Source organism: Oncorhynchus mykiss, chromosome 15, assembly GCF_013265735.2.
Source record: "Oncorhynchus mykiss isolate Arlee chromosome 15, USDA_OmykA_1.1, whole genome shotgun sequence".
In the NCBI taxonomy this organism is placed as follows: domain Eukaryota; kingdom Metazoa; phylum Chordata; class Actinopteri; order Salmoniformes; family Salmonidae; genus Oncorhynchus; species Oncorhynchus mykiss.
The window spans coordinates 22,315,053-22,338,265 of NC_048579.1; the positions used below are offsets into that span (position 1 = coordinate 22,315,053).

Sequence of the window (23,213 nt, forward strand, 5' to 3'; positions counted from 1 at the left end):
GCATCATGAAGAACAAGGAACACACCAGGCAGGTCCGAGATACTGTTGTGAAAAAGTTTAAAGCAGGATTTGGATACAAAAAGATTTCCCAAGCTTTAAACATCCCAAGGAGCACTGTGCAAGCGATAATATTGAAATGGAAGGAGTATCAGACCACTGCAAATCTACCAAGACCTCGCCGTCCCTCTAAACTTTCAGCTCATACAAGGAGAAGACTGATCAGAGATGCAGCCAAGAGGCCCATGATCACTCTGGATGAACTGCAGGGATCTACAGCTGAGGTTGGAGACTCTGTCCATAGGACAACAATCAGTTGTATATTGCACAAATCTGGCCTTTATGGAAGAGTGGCAAGAAGAAAGCCATTTCTTAAAGATATCCATAAAAAGTGTTGTTTAAAGTTTGCCACAAGCCACCTGGGAGACACACCAAACATGTGGAAGAAGGTGCTCTGGTCAGATGAAACCAAAATGGAACTTTTTGGCAACAATGCAAAACGTTATGTTTGGCGTAAAAGCAACACAGCTGAACACACCATCCCCACTGTCAAACATGGTGGTGGCAGCATCATGGTTTGGGCCTGCTTTTCTTCAGCAGGGACAGGGAACATGGTTAAAATTGATGGGAAGATGGATGGAGCCAAATACAGGACCATTCTGGAAGAAAACCTGATGGAGTCTGCAAAAGACCTGAGACTGGGACGGAGATTTGTCTTCCAACAAGACAATGATCCAAAACATAAAGCAAAATCTACAATGGAATGGTTCAAAAATAAACATATCCAGGTGTTAGAATGGCCAAGTCAACGTCCAGACCTGAATCCAATCAAGAATCTGTGGAAAGAACTGAAAACTGCTGTTCACAAATGCTCTCCATCCAACCTCACTGAGCTCGAGCTGTTTTGCAAGGAGGAATGGGAAAAAATTTCAGTCTCTCGATGTGCAAAACTGATAGAGACATACCCCAAGCGACTTACAGCTGTAATCGCAGCAAAAGGTGGCGCTACAAAGTATTAACTTAAGGGGGCTGAATAATTTTGCACGCCCAATTTTTCAGTTTTTGATTTGTTAAAAATGTTTGAAATATCCAATAAATGTCGTTCCACTTCATGATTGTGTCCCACTTGTTGTTGATTCTTCACAAAAAATACAGTTGTATTTCTTTATGTTTGAAGCCTGAAATGTGGCAAAAGGTCGCAAAGTTCAAGGGGTCGAATACTTTCGCAAGGCACTGTATATACAGTGCCTTCGGTAAGCATTTAGACCCCTCATTCTAAATGTTATGTTACAGCCTTATTTTAAAATGGATTAAATAATTTTTTCCATCACCAATCTACACACAATACCCCTTAATGACGAAGCAAAAACAGGTTTTTAGAAATGTTTGCAAATTTTTGTAAATGTATTTTATTTCTTGATTTTTTTTACAATTACTCAGTACTTTGTTGAAGCACCTTTGGCAGCGATTAGTCTCGAGTCTTCTTGGCTATGACGCTACAAGCTTGGCATACCTGTATTTGGGGAGTTTCTCCCATTCGTCTCTGCAGATCCTCTCAAGCTCTGTCAGGTAAGATGGGGAGCATTTCTGCACAGCTGTTTTCAGGTCTCTCCAGAGATGTTCAATCGAGTTCAAGTCTGGGCTCTGGCTGGGCCTCTCAAGGACATTCAGAGACTTGTCCCGAAGCCACTCTTGCGCTGTCTTGGCTGTGTGTAGGATTGTTGTCCTGTTGGAAGGTGAACCTTCGCCCTAGTCTGAGGTCCCGAGCAGGTTTTCATCAAGGATCTTTGTACTTTGCCCTATTAATTTTTCACTCCATCCTAGTCTCCCAGTCCCTGTCACTGAAAAACATCCCCACAGCATGATACTGCCTCCACCATGCTTCACCGTAGGAATGGTGCAAGGTCTCCTCCAGACGTGATGCTTGGCTATCAGGCCAAAGAGTCTTTAGGTGCCTTTTGGAAAATTCCAAGCGGGCTGTCATGTGCCTTTTACTGAGGAGTGATTCCGCCTGGCCACAACCATAAAGGCTTGATTGGTGGAGTGCTGCCGAGATGGTTGTCCTTCTGGAAGGTTCTCCTATCTCCACAGAGGAACTCTGGAGCTCTTTCCGATTGACCATCGAGTTCTTGGTCACCTCCCTGACCAAGGCCTTTCTCCCCCGATTGCTCAGTTTGGCCGGGCAGCCAGCTCTATGAAGTGTCTTGGTGGTTCCAAACTCATTCCATTTAAGAATGATGGAGGCCACTGTGTTCTTGGGGTCCTTCAATGCAGCAGACATTTTTTAGTACCCTTCCCCAGCTCTTTGCCTCGACACAATCCTGTCTCGGAGCTCTACGAACAATTCCTTCGACACCATGGCTTGGTTTTTGCTCTGACATGCACTCTCAACTGTGGGACCTTATATAGACAGGTGTGTGCCTTTCCAAATCATGTCCAATCAACTAGATGTACCACAGGTGGACTCCAATCAAGTTGTAGAAACACCAAGGATGATCAATGGAAACAGGATGCACTTGAGCTCAATCTCAAGTCTCATAGCAACGGGTCTGAATACTTATGTAAATAAGGTATTTTTGTTTAATATTTTCAATTAATTTGCAAAAATATTTTATTTTTATTTTTTTGCTTTGTCATTATGGGGTATTGAGAGGAGGATTTTTTTTTATGTAATCCATTTTAGAATAAGGCTGTAGCGTAACAAAATGTGGAAAAGGTCAAGAGGTATGAATACTTTCCGAATGCACTGTATACACTGAACAAAAATATAAATGCAACAAGTGTAAAGAGCCTAGAAATGTTCCATTCGCACAAAAAGCGCAGTTTTGAACACAAATTTGTTTACATCCCTGTTACTGAGTATTTCTCATTTGCCAAGATAATACATCAACCTGACAGGCGTGGCATATCAATAAGTTGATTAAACACCATGATCATTACACAGCTGCACCTTGTGCTGGGGACAATAAAAGGCCACTAAAATGCCACAGATGTCTCAAGTGTTGCTATTGGCATGCTGACTGCAGCAATGTCCACCAGAGCTGTTGCCATAGAATTTATTTATTTCAATTGAACTGTAACTCAGTAAAAATGCTTAAATTGTTGCATTTATATTTGTATTCATTCTTAGGGCTTTAAAGAGAGTCATTACTCACTGGGGTTCTTTGATGAGCAGGGCTTTGATGAAGGTGATGGCGGCCTGGTCTACATGCTCCAGCTCCTCCTCCTGGTAGCTGATGTTGATCTGGGAGATGTTGAGGAATGTCTCCTGCTTGTCCTCTCCCAGGAAGGGAGATATGCCCGTCAGCATCACATAGGCCAGCACACCAATACTCCTGTCAGCCATTTACAGTGACAAACGGTTAGACAGCCACTGGAAATAAGTTCCAGATTTTCTCTCTAAGATAAACTCAGAACTTTACATGTGCATAATGGGACGGTGCTGTTTTCTTTCATGTGTGAAGTTTTCCATTTTCTATCCCTTTTTCAAATAAGCTTTTGGATAATTCAAATCACAAGCCATACAACGTACTGTTGCACTAAGTTACAGTACAGTGAAATGCCACTTACCACATATCTGTCGCTGTGCTAATCGGCTCGTAATTCAGGATTTCTGGAGCTGCAAAACATTTGTCTTTATTTTATTTGGGTGAACTATCCCTTTACAGATTTTGGACATGTTGAGTGCAGTGACCATGATGTCCATAACAAAATGGCGTGTGCTGCACTACTTACCCACATACTCCGGGGTCCCCATGATCTCCCTGAGCTCCTGACTGCTGCTCACCATCCTGGACAGACCAAAGTCCACGATCTTGATGTCCCCCAGAAGAGCATCGCTGGTCAGCAGAATGTTCTGGGGCTGGAGAGGAAGAAAGAAAAACACAGCAGCCTCAGAGGAGGTCCAGTGTGGCTAACTTGCGTGTGTTTGGTATTGCGTCTAAACAGCGATATTAAAGCTTGATTCCATCTTTAAAGAGATAGGGCAACATTCTGGCAATTAAGCTTTTTTGCTAGTTAGCAACGTCCTTCAAACTGCACGCATACCTCCCAAAAAATTGGTATCCGCGAGTTCATCCGTCTCTGGGTAAGCAGAAGGAAAAAAAATGGCCAAAATGTCACACTATCCCTTTAACCACAAGGTGGACGATGTGATCACATGCATATAACAAGAACGTTGGTAAAGCGTGTAGCAGGGGTTCAGGGACTGACCTTGAGGTCCAGGTGCACCATGTTGTTCCTGTGGAGGAAAGAAACTCCCTCTAGGATTTGTCTCATCAACCTCTTCACGTCCTCCTCTTTGAAGGCCTCGTCCCGCTCCGCCACACACTGGTTAAAGATCTCTCCTCCTGCTGCACTGTGGACACACACACACTGGTTAAAGATCTCTCCTCCTGCTGCACTGTGGACACACACTGGTTAAAGATCTCTCCTCCTGCTGCACTGTGGACACACACACACACTGGTTAAAGATCTCTTCTCCTGCTGCACTGTGGACACACACCAACCGGTTAAAGATCTCATCTTTTCCATACAAACACACAACCAAGTTGAAACCGTAATAGTAGTATTTTACAAGCTGCTTGCTTTTCGGATTTGACAGGCTGGCTATATGCTGGTGTGCATTGGATGTAAAACCACACATCTTATCAGTACAAACATTCAAACCTTTCATTTTGCAATTCACTACTCTCTCTCTGTCACTAACGTCTTAACCTCAACCAGTGATTTGCTATATTCTTTGGGAGTCTGGGATAGCCTGTCCTCAATGACCAATCACTGAATGATTGATGACTGTGATTACTGTGTTTCTCATGTCTGGTGGTGGTGGGTATGCTGCCTTCCAGCTACGTCTGGTCTCCTGTCTGGTGGTGGGAGTAAGCTGCCTTCCCGCTAGGTCTGGTCTCCTGTCCGGTGGTGGGGGGTATGCTGCCTTCCAGCTAGGTCTGGTCTCCTGTCTGGTGGTGGGGGGTATGCTGCCTTCCAGCTAGGTCTGGTCTCCTGTCTGGTGGTGGGGGGTATGCTGCCTTCCAGCTAGGTCTGGTCTCCTGTCTGGTGGTGGTTATACTGCCTTCCAGCTAGGTTTGGTCTCCGGTCTGGTGGTGGGGTATGCTGCCTTCCAGCTAGGTTTGGTCTCCGGTCTGGTGGTGGGGTATGCTGCCTTCCAGCTAGGTCTGGTCTCCTGTCTGGTGGTGGGGGGTATGCTGCCTTCCAGCTAGGTCTGGTCTCCTGTCTGGTGGTGGGGGGTATGCTGCCTTCCAGCTAGGTCTGGTCTCCTGTCTGGTGGTGGGGGTTATGCTGCCTTCCAGCTAGGTCTGGTCTCCGGTCTGGTGGTGGGGGTTATACTGCCTTCCAGCTAGGTCTGGTCTCCGGTCTGGTGGTGGGGGGTATGCTGCCTTCCAGCTAGGTTTGGTCTCCGGTCTGGTGGTGGGGTATGCTGCCTTCCAGCTAGGTCTGGTCTCCTGTCTGGTGGTGGGGGGTATGCTGCCTTCCAGCTAGGTCTAGTCTCCTGTCTGGTGGTGGTGGGTATGCTGCCTTCCAGCTAGGTCTGGTCTCCTGTCTGGTGGTGGGGGGTATGCTGCCTTCCAGCTAGGTCTGGTCTCCTGTTTGGTGGTGGGGGTTATACTGCCTTCCAGCTAGGTCTGGTCTCCTGTCTGGTGGTGGTGGGTATGCTGTCTTCCAGCTACGTCTGGTCTCCTGTCTGGTGGTGGGAGTAAGCCGCCTTCCCGCTAGGTCTGGTCTCCTGTCTGGTGGTGGTGGGTATGCTGCCTTCCAGCTAGGTCTGGTTTCCTGTCTGGTAGTGGGGGTAAGCTGCCTTCCAGCTAGGTCTGGTCTCCTGTCTGGTGGTGGGGGTTATACTGCCTTCCAGCTAGGTCTGGTCTCCTGTCTGGTGGTGGTGGGTATGCTGCCTTCCAGCTAGGTCTGGTTTCCTGTCTGGTGGTGGGGGTAAGCTGCCTTCCAGCTAGGTCTGGTCTCCTGTCTGGTGGTGGGGGTTATACTGCCTTCCAGCTAGGTCTGGTCTCCTGTCTGGTGGTGGGGGTTATGCTGCCTTCCAGCTCGGTCTGGGCTCCTGTCTAGTGGTGGGGGTTATACTGCCTTACAGCTAGGTCTGGTCTCCTGTCTGGTGGTGGGGGTTATGCTGCCTTCCAGCTCGGTCTGGGCTCCTGTCTAGTGGTGGGGGTTATACTGCCTTACAGCTAGGTCTGGGCTCCTGTCTGGTGGTGGGGGTTATACTGCCTTACAGCTAGGTCTGGGCTCCTGTCTGGTGGTGGGGGTTATGCTGCCTTCAAGCTAGGTCTGGACAGTAGCTTTAGCTGTACAGCTATTTGACATTCCAGGGTTGAGGTGGAACATTTTACTGTTATTCCACCACCTGGGTGATTTTGCCCCAGGCGAAGCTAGCTGTTGAGTGATCCACTCCTGGCGTTGACATAGACAACCCTTCATAATGATATATGGCCACTGTTAATGAGGAGAGACCCTTTTTAAGAGTCTGTTTCCCTCTGTAGCCAGCCACAGACAGTGATAAGTCCTGCTAGTTCACCAGACAAGGTTATGGGTCTCCTCTTGGGTGGGCTTCGGAGGTGCCGTGTGTGTGTGTGGCTTAAAGCAATGGCACTCTGTTCCAAAACTTCTCCGGGGGATGTCAAAACGACTTGAACTTGAGTCTATTCCAGTATCCCCCATGGGAGACAGCTAGATATTGTATCTAGATCAAGGGAGTGTGGAAGGCTCCATCTCACTAGAGGGATTGGTTCTAACATAGCACACTAATTAGGGATAGTGCACTACAATAACACTATTGACACGGTTTGATTCACCACATGATCATACGATTGTGATTTGTAAATAATATTATGAATATTTCACAACACAGTACGCCACAAAGTTAATATGAAAATATCTAATATAGTTAATATAACTAAATGACATGGAACGGAAACAGCGTGCCTTTTAAAATCACTGGCAGTTCTTAGTGCCTGAGGGATAATACTTTACTTTACAGTCCTATTTCAGATGGTTATTACAAACAACGGTGTCTTATGTCTATTTCCTAGTACTTACGAAGCACTGCTTCAATTCATCCCAACAAATGTAAAAGGTCATTACTAGGTAACCATTGTGCACATCATATCATGTGGCTAAGTAAATACCAGGCAAGCAACAGACTGTAAACTATTTGAAAGTCTTGTTATCTCTCATAGTACCAGTTGTGTAAAGTACTTAAGTAAAAAATACTTTAAAAGGACTACTTAAGCATTTTTGGGGGGAATCTGTACTTTACTATTTATTTATTTTTTACTATTTTTACTTCACTACATTCCTAAAGAAAATGTACTTTTTACTCCATACATTTTCCCTGACACCCAAAAGTACTTGTTACATTTTGAATGCTTAGTAGGACAGGAAAATGGTCCAATTCACACACTTATCCCTGGTCATCCTGACTGCCTTTTGATCTGGCAGACTCACTAAAGACATGCTTGGTAAATGATGTTGGAGTGTGCCCCAGGCCATCCTTAAAGAAAAATTATACAATAAAATGGTGCCATCCAGTTTGCTTAATATAAGACATTTGAAATGATTTATACTTTAACTTCAGATAATCAAGTATATTTCACCAATTACATTTCATTTTGATACTTCAGTATATTGAAAACCAAATAGTTTTAGACTTTTACTCAAGTAGTATTTTACTGGGTGACTTTCACTTTTACTTGAATCATTTTCTATTAAAAAGGTATCTTTACCTTTACTCAAGTATTACAACTGGGTACTTTTTCCAGTCTTGAGTCTTGATGACATGAGGAACTAGCAGGGGGAAAAAACACCACCCTGTGCCCCTTTCCACACGACACCTTGTGTGACACGTGAAACTAACTTAATTTACTCCTGACCCGCAGTGACTGCCACCCAATTAAGTTGGAAAGCGAGACACGAGAAAGTTTGTTGAAAGACTGAGGCTTATCAAAAATAGACTTGGGCTCCCTTGAAGCCAACATGAATTGGGTCCTGTCTGGGTAGGGAGGGAGTTTCAGAAGTTGTTTTGGTTCTAAGGCTGAAAATCCAGCGCTTGCCACATGCCAGGTTGAAAACACAGAAAGGTAGATCAGAGGGACGTCAGACTTAGGTCAGCTGAGTGGTAGGCTTCATGTAGAACCTGCTGTACTGTATTGTCACATGGGTCTAAACTCACGGTATGTGGTTGTGGGTTATGCTGTATTATATTTTCTCAGGTGGTGTAGCTGTACGCTGCATTGCTCTGTGGTGTTGCGCTGTGCACATTATGGAATGACTAGTAATCCTATTTCTCTGGAGCGGTTGTTGTGCTAGTACTGTGTTGCTCCTCGGCTGCACCTGGCATGACATGTCCAGTGGCTAAGCCTGGGTGGGTGACTTGTCTCCGGTCTGTCTATGTCGGTCTGTCTACCCAGTCTCGTCCCTCTCCGAGTATAGGATCCATCATCCAACAATTGGCCAAACCCGTCACAGAGAGAGAGCGAGAGAGAGAGAGGCCCCATCGAAAATCAGTGATGACTCCAGTCAATGTACTTTGCAAAGGGCAGACAGCTGAGAGAGAAAGCCAACAACCTCTCCTCATTCATTATCTTTATTATCTTCCAGACAGGTGAGTCACAGTGAGCCCACGCCTGCACATCTGAGTGTACAGTAATGTCCTTGAGTGATATTAAAACACATGGTTCATGTCTCAATACTTGGAGAATGAAAGTCCTTTCCTCAGGTCTTTTTCTTCATTAACACTTGATAGGTGAATAGGATTCCGCTATATTGCTTCCACCCCTCATGTCCTGCAAGATCAGCTATCGCGGAGGTAAGAAAACAAGGTAGTTTAAAAGGGCAACTCCACCACTTTAACCTCATTTTCCTTATCTCCAGCCCAATACCAGTGTCAACATATGTGAAAAATGCCATATTATATATGAAGTTAAAAAGTCCATAGTCAAAAGTTAACATTTTAAAAAGTGCTTTTTCAAACACAGATCAGCGGTGAGGTGGGGAGCAAGAAAAATACCCTCCCTTGGGCTAGAAACTCACTGCAGGTTTTGAAAATCAACATTTTAATTTACCTTCAATACTACCCTGTAAAAAAAACATGTTGTTTTACCACTGAGCTGTTTTCAAATATGTAGACACTGGTTCGGTGCTGGAGATGAATGAGGTTGAAAAGTGGCAGAATTGCCCTTTAACTCATGAGACACAGCATATAACTAACTCTCTAGTTGAGGGTGAAATGTGCTTTTCTGTTATTGTCTCTTAAGGCAATTCTGGAGAGATAATGCAAAACCCCTTGCAGTTTCACTGACTCACCATCGGGTGTCAGTCAAGGGTAGAGGAGATGGGTAGAGGAGATACAGTAACCTGGTTTTAAGGTCTGTGACGGTAACAGAGTGGGATTAAACCTAAACCGAGGGAGACCTCCTTCCCAGGTCGAGGTCTGGTAAAGCACTCTGCTCCATATGGTCAGCCACGAACACCCCATGGAGCACTAACTAAAGGCTGCATCAGGAAAATCATGTTATCAGCTTTGTTTTCCCTCCAACTCAGTGGTTGCTAAATGTTTCAGCATTGTGACCCACTAATCAAATCATCACAGCTGAGTCTCAAACTACAACTGTGACTTGGTCCCACGTCCTGACCCACCATTAGGGGAAACAAACTGCCCCAACTGCAAAAAAATAAATACAAATCTGGATATTTTCAACGTTAGTCACTTGGTACCAAACAGAGTGGATTCTGTTTGAACTTTGCGACCAGTATAATGCCGGACACCAGGGACGTCCAACTGGCAGAGGAAACTCAGACAACACGGCACAGAACCAAAACAGTTTTTTTAGGGGGGGGGGGGGGGGACAGTTTCTCAGAGCCTCCTCTTCTCTATGTATTCTCCACAGACACGGAGGGCTCAAACTGGTTCCTCTGTTAGCACGGCCAGTAATTATAGCCTAGCGCTGAAAGTTTAGCCTCTTAGAGCCTCTAACCACTGAGTGCACCAGGGGCGGATTCATAACTAGGTCATTGCTGTTTTGGATGATGAGAGCACGTCTGGCCAGTTGCTGCTGTACTGTTTTGGTGTGGTGGGACCGGGGATGAAACCCCCTTCTAATCCGAGGGGGCTCACACAAAGTGACATGAACTCTTAATGCCAAAGTGCCACACACATCACATGTACATAATAAACTATTGGAACGTAGCCTATTGCCCCATTTCAGAGAATGTGGGAGTCTTTGAGTATAATATTTCTGGGTTTTGGGCCCTTAGCTCTCAGTACAACATCTGATCTGCTGAAAATGTAATGATGAATAGTATGTATTGGGATCAGTGGTTAATATGAAATATAATAATTTTGATACCAATTTCCACGATACTAGCTTGTCAAACTATTTACGTGGATGGGATATCTTTGAATGTGTTCAGTCTGAGCGGACAAAACATTTCCCGTGCCCTGGATTCATTCAATCAAAGAAAGATAGATCCCATTGATCCCCGACCCATTTCAGCGAAACTGAACACGGGAATCGTCCGGTCTGTTTCTATTTTTGTGGTGACCTGTTTTGTTTCACCACTCAAACAAAAAACAAAAGACTAGCCACTATGATCAATGGAGGATGAGAACAAGAGAGAAGAAGAAAGAGGATGGAAGGAGGAAGGTGAAGTGGGTTGGATTGATGGGATAGAGTGACAAAACGATCAAGTGCCATCGGGCACAGTAGAGCTCAGTGTAGGATTTGCTTGAGATGGGCTATCCCCCTTGCTCTGGAGATTAACCCTCCTCCATTGCTCTTATCCTCCCCTTCTCTGGGCTGGCAGCCACGGTCCGGGCCCTCACGTGCCGCCATGGAGCACCACTGACATAATAAACTTCCATCTGGGGCCCAGGGAGCCCAATGAGGCTACATTCCTCCCTCACCCAGCCCCTCCCCTCTCCATCCTGCCTGGAAAAGAGCTTTGGAGCGCTCTTCCCCCAACCCCAACCCCCCCCCTTCCGCCTCATACTGTAATTGCATGAATAGCTCTCTTTAATTTCAGGCTGACCCTCATCAGAAGACTCACCACCCCCTCCCTCTCCTCATTCCTCACGGAGCCTCAAAATATCCATCAGCTTAAAAAGAAATATAAAAAAATAAGAGGAAAAAGGAAAAACACAAAATCTATTACAACCAGGACTTTCTCTCCCTCAGTCTCCCTCCCTCCCAGTCTTCATCTCCCTCCCTCCCTTTCTCCCTCTGTCCATCCCTCTCCCTCCCTCCGCCCCCCCCCCTCCGTCCGTCCCCCCCTCTCTCCACTGATTTCACATGCCAGAACCTGAAACAGGCTAAATGCATTCCACTCTACTTCCCTTCTGTATTAATAAAATAAAAAACAAAACAGCTCTATTATCCATATTGAATGGTGCTGACAGGGGCACTGCCAATCGCCAGGGAGGGATCGCTTCCTATCCTTCACTCAGCCCTCTTTTTTTGACAGGGTTATTGATGATATGGGGCCCTCCTGGTCGTACAGAAGAGAGGGGGTAAAGGCAGGGGACGGGTTGTCAACTGAGGTCTGAACAGCAGATCAACAATGGGCTTGGGAGGGCGGGGGGGGGGGGGGGGGGGGGGGGGATTAAGACTAACGGAAGTGCAGCGGCAATTAAGGGATATTCTATTCTAAAAGATTACATTCTAATACACAGAAAATGTCATCCGCAAATACGATACGCCGATACAGCTATGAAAAACGATCCCCCTCTTCTCAACATAATACACATTAGGCTGAACGATCCCCCTCTTCTCAACGTAATACACATTAGGCTGAACGATCCCCCTCTTCTCAACGTAATACACATTAGGCTGAACGATCCCCCTCTTCTCAACGTAATACACATTAGGCTGAACGATCCCCCTCTTCTCAACATAATACACATTAGGCTGAACGATCCCCCTCTTCTCAACGTAATACACATTAGGCTGAACGATCCCCCTCTTCTCAACGTAATACACATTTGGCTAAACGATCCCCCTCTTCTCAACGTAATACACATTAGGCTGAACGATCCCCCTCTTCTCAACGTAATACACATTAGGCTGAACGATCCCCCTCTTCTCAACGTAATACACATTTGGCTGAACGATCCCCCTCTTCTCAACGTAATACACATTTGGCTGAACGATCCCCCTCTTCTCAACGTAATACACATTAGGCTGAACGATCCCCCTCTTCTCAACGTAATACACATTAGGCTGAACGATCCCCCTCTTCTCAACGTAATACACATTAGGCTGAACGATCCCCCTCTTCTCAACATAATACACATTAGGCTGAACGATCCCCCTCTTCTCAACGTAATACACATTAGGCTGAACGATCCCCCTCTTCTCAACATAATACACATTAGGCTGAACGATCCCCCTCTTCTCAACGTAATACACATTTGGCTGAACGATCCCCCTCTTCTCAACGTAATACACATTAGGCTGAACGATCCCCCTCTTCTCAACGTAATACACATTAGGCTGAACGATCCCCCTCTTCTCAACGTAATACACATTAGGCTGAACGATCCCCCTCTTCTCAACGTAATACACATTAGGCTGAACGATCCCCCTCTTCTCAACGTAATACACATTTGGCTGAACGATCCCCCTCTTCTCAACGTAATACACATTTGGCTGAACGATCCCCCTCTTCTCAACGTAATACACATTTGGCTGAATGATCCCCCTCTTCTCAACGTAATACACATTAGGCTGAACGATCCCCCTCTTCTCAACGTAATACACATTTGGCTGAACGATCCCCCTCTTCTCAACGTAATACACATTAGGCTGAACGATCCCCCTCTTCTCAACGTAATACACATTAGGCTGAACGATCCCCCTCTTCTCAACGTAATACACATTAGGCTGAACGATCCCCCTCTTCTCAACGTAATACACATTTGGCTGAACGTTCCCCCTCTTCTCAACGTAATACACATTAGGCTGAACGATCCCCCTCTTCTCAACGTAATACACATTTGGCTGAACGATCCCCCTCTTCTCAACGTAATACACGTTAGGCTGAACGATCCCCCTCTTCTCAACGTAATACACATTAGGCTGAACGATCCCCCTCTTCTCAACGTAATACACATTAGGCTGAACGATCCCCCTCTTCTCAACGTAATACACATTTGGCTGAACGATCCCCCTCTTCTCAACGTAATACACATTTGGCTGAACGATCCCCCTCTTCTCAACGTAATACACATTTGGCTGAACGATCCCCCTCTTCTCAACGTAATACACATTTGGCTAAACGATCCCCCTCTTCTCAACGTAATACACATTTGGCTGAACGATCCCCCTCTTCTCAACGTAATACACATTAGGCTGAACGGTCAGTCTCAAAAGGAGAGTAGTAGGGCATCTCATCCTGTTAACATGCGCAATCTAATTTTCTCTTCTAGGCTACTCAAGTATTTGTCCATTGAGTAGCCCCCACCACAGGGAGCATTACAGCCTTGTCCAGGTGAGCAGTCGAGTCACAGAGGGGCTCCATATGGACTGGAGTGACTGTTAGCGGAGGTCAGCAGTGTGGTGCCCTTTGCATTAGCTTAGGATGCTAATCTAGCAGGCCAATCAATTATCTCCCTGCTAATGCTATTGCTAACACCACGTCCATCCCCCAAGCTACTCCAGGGCACCACAGGGCTCCACTTAAAGCTTCTTTAAACCTGAGAGAGAGAGAGCGAGAGAGAGAGAGAGGGAGAGAGAGAAAGAGAGAGAGAGAGCGAGCGAGAGCGAGCCTGCTCTGCAGTAAACTTGTTCCCCAGGCCCGCTTAGCGTTTCATTAAGTAGAATAACATCCGTCTCTGCTGTTCTGAAACACAAGTGCATGCACACACATACACATGCGCGCACACAGTGTGCCATTACAACCAGCAGCACAGTTACAATAATTGAATGAACACATTGGCGAGAGAGAGAGAGAGAGGAGAGCCAAGCTGCCCTGGGGGAGGAGAGGTGACCCCATGTTGAGTGAAGGGTCCAAGTCTCCTGAGCCAGCGCCAACATGTGGAAACATGGCAGCCTAGGGGAAAGTGCATGTCAATGGGCTCAATATGGAAGGGAAAGAGAGACACTCACACGTGTGCACACACACACACACACAAAGTCCTGAGCAAACAGCGGTGGTGGGGTAGTTTCCATGGGCAGGCAGGAAGACAGGGAGGAGGGAGTGCAGCTCTATGGGCTAGCTGCTGGGACCTCTCCCTTCACGCCAGTCTTCACACACACAAAGGGCACATGAGAACCAGGTCAGGTCACTCATTGGTCAACAGCACTGATCTCACTCTACCACTCAAACAGACAGCTGAAGACCTTTGGCATGTATTTTTTGATCAGCTGAAAGGATGGCACTGTTTTATCAAATCAGAATGACGATTTCTTCATTAACATGTTCAGATTTTTCATCCAGCCAATATTATTACAATATTGTAAAAGCAAAAGGCCTAGCCTAAATCAAGGACTTTGACTTATCAGAGGTCGACACAGAAGTTAGTATTAGGTAGCTACAGTAGGCTAATAGCTTTTCTTCTACAGGGAGTTTGAATCCAAAAGAGACCAGTATGGATCCTGTCTGGGAAACCAATCAGCCAGTTAGTGTGATGGCACAGCAGCTAACTTCCCCTGAGTCCATGAGAATGCTCTCACCCCAACAACCCCAAAGTTCAATGTCTGCATGTGACAAAGGGGAAACCCAATCCGCCACGCAATGTGTCTGTGTCTGTGTGACCCGTCCAGTGCAGCAGAGAGGGGAGGGGGTATGGCACGTTGTTGAAATAGCCAGTGCTCACTGAGGCATGCAGAGTATCGCCCTGGGCTTTGGAACTGGATTACTACTCTCTATGGCCCACTATCCACTTCTCTGTCTCTCTCCCTCTCTTTATTCAGTGAGGCCTCCCCATCTCTATCCAGTGAGGCCTCTCTCTCTCCCTCCCCATCTCTATCCAGTGAGGCCTCTCTCTCTCCCTCCCCATCTCTATCCAGTGAGGCCTCTCTCTCTCCCTCCCCATCTCTATCCAGTGAGGCCTCTCTCTCCCCCTCCCCATCTCTATCCAGTGAGGCCTCTCTCTCTCCCCCTCCCCATCTCTATCCAGTGAGGCCTCTCTCTCTCCCCCTCCCCATCTCTATCCAGTGAGGCCTCTCTCTCCCCCTCCCCATCTCTATCCAGTGAGGCCTCTCTCTCTCCCTCCCCATCTCTATCCAGTGAGGCCTCTCTCTCCCCCTCCCCATCTCTATCCAGTGAGGCCTCTCTCCCCCTCCCCATCTCTATCCAGTGAGGCCTCTCTCCCCCCCTCCCCATCTCTATCCAGTGAGGCCTCTCTCTCCCCCTCCCCACTTCTATCCAGTGAGGCCTCTCTCTCCCTCCCCACCTCTATCCAGTGAGGCCTCTCTCTCCCTCCCCATCTATCAAGTGAGGCCTCTCTCTCTCCCTCCCCCTCTCTATCCAGTGAGGCCTCTCTCTCTCCCTCCCTATCTCTATCCAGTGAGGCCTCTCTCTCTCGGCTTTATTCTAGTTCTGTCGCTACCTCATGCAATTGTTCATTACTTTTTTTTGTCCCATCCCTGTACTTATCTCCTCTCATTCTAGGGTTTCACCTCAGTCTCAATATTTAACAGCTCGCCTTGCCATGGACCTGCTGCCTTTCAATAAACCATCTGGGTCACAGACTGTTTATTATTCACCAGTCAGTTAAGGTGGCATGCAGCTAAGAGATCAGTCTGAAGTGCCCGGGAGCCTTTTCCGTACTTCCTGTGGGTCAAAGGTGATACGTAGTGTCGAGCTACCTTTTCCATGGCCTAAATAACACTTTGCATTAGATCACTAGCACATTACCTATCCTCCTGAAGATGAAGCCATATCAGACTATTGAGATACTAACTGTGTAAAAAACATGTGCATAAAAAGAGATTGTCGTCCATGTCAGAAGTGGACTAAAATGGAGGGTAGACCTTCTCTCTCTTCTTCCACGGCTGACCTTTTCAAGTCAACGCATCATACCGTTGAGTGCGTGGCATTGTTCCTACAACTTCGATTTGACCAAAGTGCGACACTCACAACTGGAGGACGAGCACCATCTCGGCGGCCATCTCGTAGACCTGGTGCAGGTTGACCACCCGCTGGCTGGCCGTGGCGAGCTCCAGAACGGCCACCTCGTGGATGATCTCCAGCCTGCAGTCCTGGCCCTTCCTCCTCTTCCTCATGAACTTGGCGGCGTACTCCCGGCCCGTGCACTTCTCCACACACTTCCTGACCACCGCAAACTTCCCCCTGTGGAGAATCACAGGCGGAGAGAAGAGGGTGCTGGGTGAAGATTTATATTTCACTGAAAAGTTGTTTCAGTACAGAGAATAAGGTAGGCTTTTCCAGACACTTTCTAGTCTAATGTCATCTACAATAGAGAAGGTTTATATATGCACCATTCAAGATATTCTAAGGCCTTTTAACTAGCTCTGTAACTATGGTAACTGAAGGCCGTTCATCACTTGGCATGACAAGTTGACTATATGACCTAGTTTCACTGACCCAATAGGGCAATACGGACTTTCTAACAATTCACAAGAATGACACAAAGCCACAAATGAATGTTAAGAGTTCTCAGTCTGGAGAAACTAAAAGGAAGTCATCGCAGTGTCTCTCATTAGATCTGCATGATGTTACAAATCAAAATGACCCGATGAACAAGCAGTGGATTCACTTACAAATGTGTACACACAGGCAGAAATGTTTTTTGTAGAACCCTTTCATCTGTGTGTGTGTGTGTGTGTGTGTGTTATGTTGATGAGAGAGAGGTGTTGTAGTGATCCTGAGACCAGCACACTTAACGTTGGATCTGAACATCCCTTTGTCTCCTTGGCATTTCTGCAGGATGAAGTCATCTCCCGTCCCCAGAACCCAAGTTGGCCCTTTTTCTCACCGCTACAGCCGTCTGCTTTGTGGCGCTGACCCACTTTGAATGTGGACTATGAAGGGGTAGGGGCCTGGACTGGTCTGGTGTGAAAAACACACAGCGAGCGGCTGTGTTTCAAATGGCAACCTATTCCCTTATGAAGTGCACTACTTTTAATTAGGGTCCATAAGTAGATCTGGTCAAAAGTATACAGGGAACAGGGTGCCATTAGGGACTCAGAGTGTGTTGCCCGGGGGGCCTTGCAGAGAGAAAGCAGTGTATAAAGATGACACGCCTACATCAACTCCCCTCTCGGCTACCGAGAATGCAGCCAAATGCTCTAATACACTGAACCAATGGTCCCATTATTGTCTGACCTCATTGTAAGAGGATATGACAACACAACCTCAGGTTCTAAAATGTGTAGCAGAGACATTTAAATGCCAAGTAGAAACAGTGGAGGCTACAGGGATACCGTTTGCCTACTTTGTTTCCATGCGAAGGCAACACAACTTTTATTTACACTTTATAGTACAATGGTATTGACTTAACCTCTAAGGAGGAAGTATTTGCGGGACAAGGAAAGGTTCTTTGAAACAGAGGTTTGCAGTGGAAAAGTCAGAACTCTCCGGAGCCAGACAACTCTCTTATCAAACAGGTCTGAAGAATGATTTACCGGCCGAGGTGACTTGAGGCTGATAAACAGAGTTTTGTGAGTGATAACCATGCACGCACACACACACGGATTTACGAGTCACGCCGGAACATGGTGGCAGTTGAGAAAAGTCAGAGCGATTGACCTCTCTGAAAGTGCCAGAGCTGCCAAAGGGTGGAGAGTAAACATCCACCTAAACATCATTCCCATGACCTTAGCTCCTCTCATCCAAGCCTTAGATTTAGAAAATCTGAACCACATATCACCTGGTCCTCCTTGTATCCGCCCACCTTCATCCCTCCTTGCACACTCAGATAAATGGTGTAAGACCATGTTCAACATCTACCTTAAAGAAGACAGTGGCCTTGAAGGTTGAGCCTGGCAGCTGTCAAATATCTCAGGTTGTCCTTACTGTCAGATTGTGTAAGGGGGTGGGCACATCCTCCCAGTTCTCATGAAAGTAGTGTCAACTAGCCTGCATCATGTGCAACACAGCCATGACATGCGAGAGACTGGGCAGCAAAGAGGGATGTGAGAGACTGGGCAGCAAAGAGGGATGCGAGAGACTGGGCAGCAAAGAGGGATGCGAGAGACTGGGCAGCAAAGAGAGATGCGAGAGACTGGGCAGCAAAGAGGGATGCGAGAGACTGGGCAGCAAAGAGGGATGCGAGAGACTGGGCAGCAAAGAGGGATGCGAGACTGGGCAGCAAAGAGGGATGCGAGAGACTGGGCAGCAAAGAGGGATGCGAGAGACTGGGCAGCAAAGAGGGATGCGAGAGACTGGGCAGCAAAGAGGGATGCGAGAGACTGGGCAGCAAAGAGGGATGCGAGAGACTGGGCAGCAAAGAGGGATGCGAGAGACTGGGCAGCAAAGAGGGATGCGAGAGACTGGGCAGCAAAGAGGGATGCGAGAGACTGGGCAGCAAAGAGGGATGAGAGAGACTGGGCAGCAAAGAGGGATGAGAGAGACTGGGCAGCAAAGAGGGATGAGAGAGACTGGGCAGCAAAGAGGGATGCGAGAGACTGGGCAGCAAAGAGGGATGCGAGAGACTGGGCAGCAAAGAGGGATGAGAGAGACTGGGCAGCAAAGAGGGATGAGAGAGACTGGGCAGCAAAGAGGGATGAGAGAGACTGGGCAGCAAAGAGGGATGAGAGAGACTGGGCAGCAAAGAGGGATGAGAGAGACTGGGCAGCAAAGAGGGATGAGAGAGACTGGGCAGCAAAGAGGGATGCGAGAGACTGGGCAGCAAAGAGGGATGCGAGAGACTGGGCAGCAAAGAGGGACAGATCTGACTAGAAGTCGACCGATTAATCGGCATGGCCGATTAATTAAATCAAATCAAATCAAATTTTATTTGTCACATACACATGGTTAGCAGATGTTAATGCGAGTGTAGCGAAATGCTTGTGCTTCTAGTTCCGACAATGCAGTAATAACAAGTAATCTAACTAACAATTCCAAAACTACTGTCTTGTACACAGTGTAAGGGGATAAAGAATATGTACATAAGGATATATGAATGAGTGATGGTACCGAGCAGCATAGGCAAGGTACAGTAGATGGTATCGGGTACAGTATGTACAAATGAGATGAGTATGTAAACAAAGTGGCATAGTATAGTATAAAGTGGCTAGTGATACAAGTATTACATAAGGATACCGTCGATGATATAGAGTACAGTATATACGTATGCATATGAGATGAATAATGTAGGGTAAGTAACATTTATATAAGGTAGCATTGTTTAAAGTGGCTAGTGATATATTTACATCATTTCCCATCAATTCCCATTATTAAAGTGGCTGGAGTTGAGTCAGTGTCAGTGTGTTGGCAGCAGCCACTCAGTGTTAGTGGTGGCTGTTTAACAGTCTGATGGCCTTGAGATAGAAGCTGTTTTTCAGTCTCTCGGTCCCAGCTTTGATGCACCTGTACTGACCTCGCCTTCTGGATGATAGCGGGGTGAACAGGCAGTGGCTCGGGTGGTTGATGTCCTTGATGATCTTTATGGCCTTCCTGTGACATCGGGTGGTGTAGGTGTCCTGGAGGGCAGGTAGTTTGCCCCCGGTGATGCGTTGTGCAGACCTCACTACCCTCTGGAGAGCCTTACGGTTGAGGGCGGTGCAGTTGCCATACCAGGCGGTGATACAGCCCGCCAGGATGCTCTCGATTGTGCATCTGTAGAAGTTTGTGAGTGCTTTTGGTGACAAGCCGAATTTCTTCAGCCTCCTGAGGTTGAAGAGGCGCTGCTGCGCCTTCTTCACGATGCTGTCTGTGTGAGTGGACCAATTCAGTTTGTCTGTGATGTGTATGCCGAGGAACTTAAAACTTGCTACCCTCTCCACTACTGTTCCATCGATGTGGATAGGGGGGTGTTCCCTCTGCTGTTTCCTGAAGTCCACAATCATCTCCTTAGTTTTGTTGACGTTGAGTGTGAGGTTGTTTTCCTGACACCACACTCCGAGGGCCCTCACCTCCTCCCTGTAGGCCGTCTCATCGTTGTTGGTAATCAAGCCTACCACTGTTGTATCGTCCGCAAACTTGATGATTGAGTTGGAGGCGTGCGTGGCCACGCAGTCGTGGGTGAACAGGGAGTACAGGAGAGGGCTCAGAACGCACCCTTGTGGGGCCCCAGTGTTGAGGATCAGCGGGGAGGAGATGTTGTTGCCTACCCTCACCACCTGGGGGCGGCCCGTCAGGAAGTCCAGTACCCAGTTGTACAGGGCGGGGTCGAGACCCAGGGTCTCGAGCTTGATGACGAGCTTGGAGGGTACTATGGTGTTGAATGCCGAGCTGTAGTCGATGAACAGCATTCTCACATAGGTATTCCTCTTGTCCAGATGGGTTAGGGCAGTGTGCAGTGTGGTTGAGATTGCATCGTCTGTGGACCTATTTGGGCGGTAAGCAAATTGGAGTGGGTCTAGGGTGTCAGGTAGGGTGGAGGTGATATGGTCCTTGACTAGTCTCTCAAAGCACTTCATGATGACGGATGTGAGTGCTACGGGGCGGTAGTCATTTAGCTCAGTTACCTTAGCTTTCTTGGGAACAGGAACAATGGTGGCCCTCTTGAAGCATGTGGGAACAGCAGACTGGTATAGGGATTGATTGAATATGTCCGTAAACACACCGGCCAGCTGGTCTGCGCATGCTCTGAGGGTGCGGCTGGGGATGCCATCTGGGCCTGCAGCCTTGCGAGGGTTAACACGTTTAAATGTCTTACTCACCTCGGCTGCAGTGAAGGAGAGACCGCATGTTTTCGTTGCAGGCCGTGTCAGTGGCACTGTATTGTCCTCAAAGCGGGCAAAAAAGTTATTTAGTCTGCCTGGGAGCAAGACATCCTGGTCCGTGACTGGGCTGGGTTTCTTCCTGTAGTCCGTGATTGACTGTAGACCCTGCCACATGCCTCTTGTGTCTGAGCCGTTGAATTGAGATTCTACTTTGTCTCTGTACTGGCGCTTAGCTTGTTTGATAGCCTTGCGGAGGGAATAGCTGCACTGTTTGTATTCGGTCATGTTACCAGACACCTTGCCCTGATTAAAAGCAGTGGTTCGCGCTTTCAGTTTCACACGAATGCTGCCATCAATCCACGGTTTCTGGTTAGGGAATGTTTTAATCGTTGCTATGGGAACGACATCTTCAACGCACGTTCTAATGAACTCGCACACCGAATCAGCGTATTCGTCAATGTTGTTATCTGACGCAATACGAAACATCTCCCAGTCCACGTGATGGAAGCAGTCTTGGAGTGTGGAGTCAGCTTGGTCGGACCAGCGTTGGACAGACCTCAGCGTGGGAGCCTCTTGTTTTAGTTTCTGTCTGTAGGCAGGGATCAACAAAATGGAGTCGTGGTCAGCTTTTCCGAAAGGGGGGCGGGGCAGGGCCTTATATGCGTCGCGGAAGTTAGAGTAACAATGGTCCAAGGTCTTTCCTCCCCTGGTTGCGCAATCGATATGCTGATAAAATTTGGGGAGTCTTGTTTTCAGATTAGCCTTGTTAAAATCCCCAGCTACAATGAATGCAGCCTCCGGATAAATTGTTTCCAGTTTGCAGAGAGTTAAATAAAGTTCGTTCAGAGCCATCGATGTGTCTGCTTGGGGGGGGATATATACGGCTGTGATTATAATCGAAGAGAATTCTCTTGGTAGATAATGCGGTCTACATTTGATTGTGAGGAATTCTAAATCAGGTGAACAGAAGGATTTGAGTTCCTGTATGTTTCTTTCATCGCACCATGTCACGTTAGTCATAAGGCATACGCCCCCGCCCCTCTTTTTACCAGAAAGATGTTTTTTCCTGTCTGCGCGATGCGTGGAGAAACCTGTTGGCTGCACCGCTTCGGATAGCGTCTCTCCAGTAAGCCACGTTTCCGTGAAGCAAAGAACGTTACAGTCTCTGATGTCCCTCTGGAATGCTACCCTTGCTCGGATTTCATCAACCTTGTTGTCAAGAGACTGGACATTGGCAAGAAGAATGCTAGGGAGTGGTGCGCGCTGTGCCCGTCTCCGGAGTCTGACCAGAAGACCGCCTCGTTTCCCTCTCTTTCGGAGTCGTTTTTTTGGGTCGCTGCATAGGATCCACTCCGTTGTCCTGTTTGTAAGGCAGAACACAGGATCCGCGTCGCGAAAAACATATTCTTGGTCGTACTGATGGTGAGTTGATGCTGATCTTATATTCAGTAGTTCTTCTCGACTGTATGTAATGAAACCTAAGATGACCTGGGGTACTAATGTAAGAAATAACACGTAAAAAAACAAAAAACTGCATAGTTTCCTAGGAACGCGAAGCGAGGCGGCCATCTCTGTCGGCGCCGGAAGTCATGTTTTCATAACAATCGGTGATCGCCATTTTTGGACGCCGATTACATTGCACTGCGTGGCTGGCTTACCACCTGTTATGCAAGTGCAGCAAGGAGCTAGCTAGCATTAAACTTATCTTATAAAAAATAATCAATCTTAACATAATCCCTAGTTAACTACACATGGTTGATGATTTTACTAGTTTAACTAGCTTGTCCTGCGTTGCAAATAATCAATGCGGTGCCTGTTAATTTATCATCGAATCACAGCCTACTTCGCCAAACAAGTGATGATTTAACAAGCGCATTCGTGAAAAAAGCACTGTCGTTGCACCAATGTACCTGACCATAAACATCAATGCCTTTCTTAAAAACAATACACAAGTATATATTTTTCAACCTGCATATTTAGTTAAAATAAATGAATGTTAGCAGGCAATATTAGCTTGGGAAATTGTGTCACTTCTCTTGCGTTCTGTGCAAGCAGAGTCTGGGTATATGCAGCAGTTTGGGCCGTCTGGCTCGTTGCGAACTGTGTAAAGACCATTTCTTCCTAAAAAAGACTAATTAATTTGCCAGAATTGTATATAATTATGACATACATTGAAGGTTGTGCAATGTAACAGCAATATTTAGACTTAGGGATGCCACCCGTTAGATAAAATACGGAACGGTTCCGTATTTCACTGAAAGAATAAACATTTTGTTTTCGAAATGATAGTTTCCGGATTTGACCATATTAATGATCAAAGGCTCGTATTTGTGTGTTTATTATATTATAATTAAGTCTATGATTTGATATTTGATAGAGCAGTCTGACTGAGCGGTGGTA

General features: G+C 46.9%; 1 protein-coding gene across 2 annotated transcripts in view; it reads right to left on the bottom strand.

The window, feature by feature from the left end:
• Positions 1–23,213, bottom strand: part of LOC110489802 (serine/threonine-protein kinase 17A) — a 46,711-nt gene that overhangs the window by 2,257 nt on the left and 21,241 nt on the right. Inside the window, exons 2-6 of one of the 2 annotated variants that reach the window (XM_021562722.2) lie at positions 16,102–16,314; positions 4,210–4,354; positions 3,733–3,859; positions 3,568–3,616; positions 3,153–3,332 (exon numbers count right to left, since the gene is read on the bottom strand). In XM_021562722.2, the coding sequence (XP_021418397.1) occupies positions 3,153–3,332; positions 3,568–3,616; positions 3,733–3,859; positions 4,210–4,354; positions 16,102–16,314 (714 nt within the window). The remainder of the gene's footprint in view (positions 1–3,152; positions 3,333–3,567; positions 3,617–3,732; positions 3,860–4,209; positions 4,355–16,101; positions 16,315–23,213) is intronic. The other variant, XM_021562723.2, reaches the window with a different exon arrangement.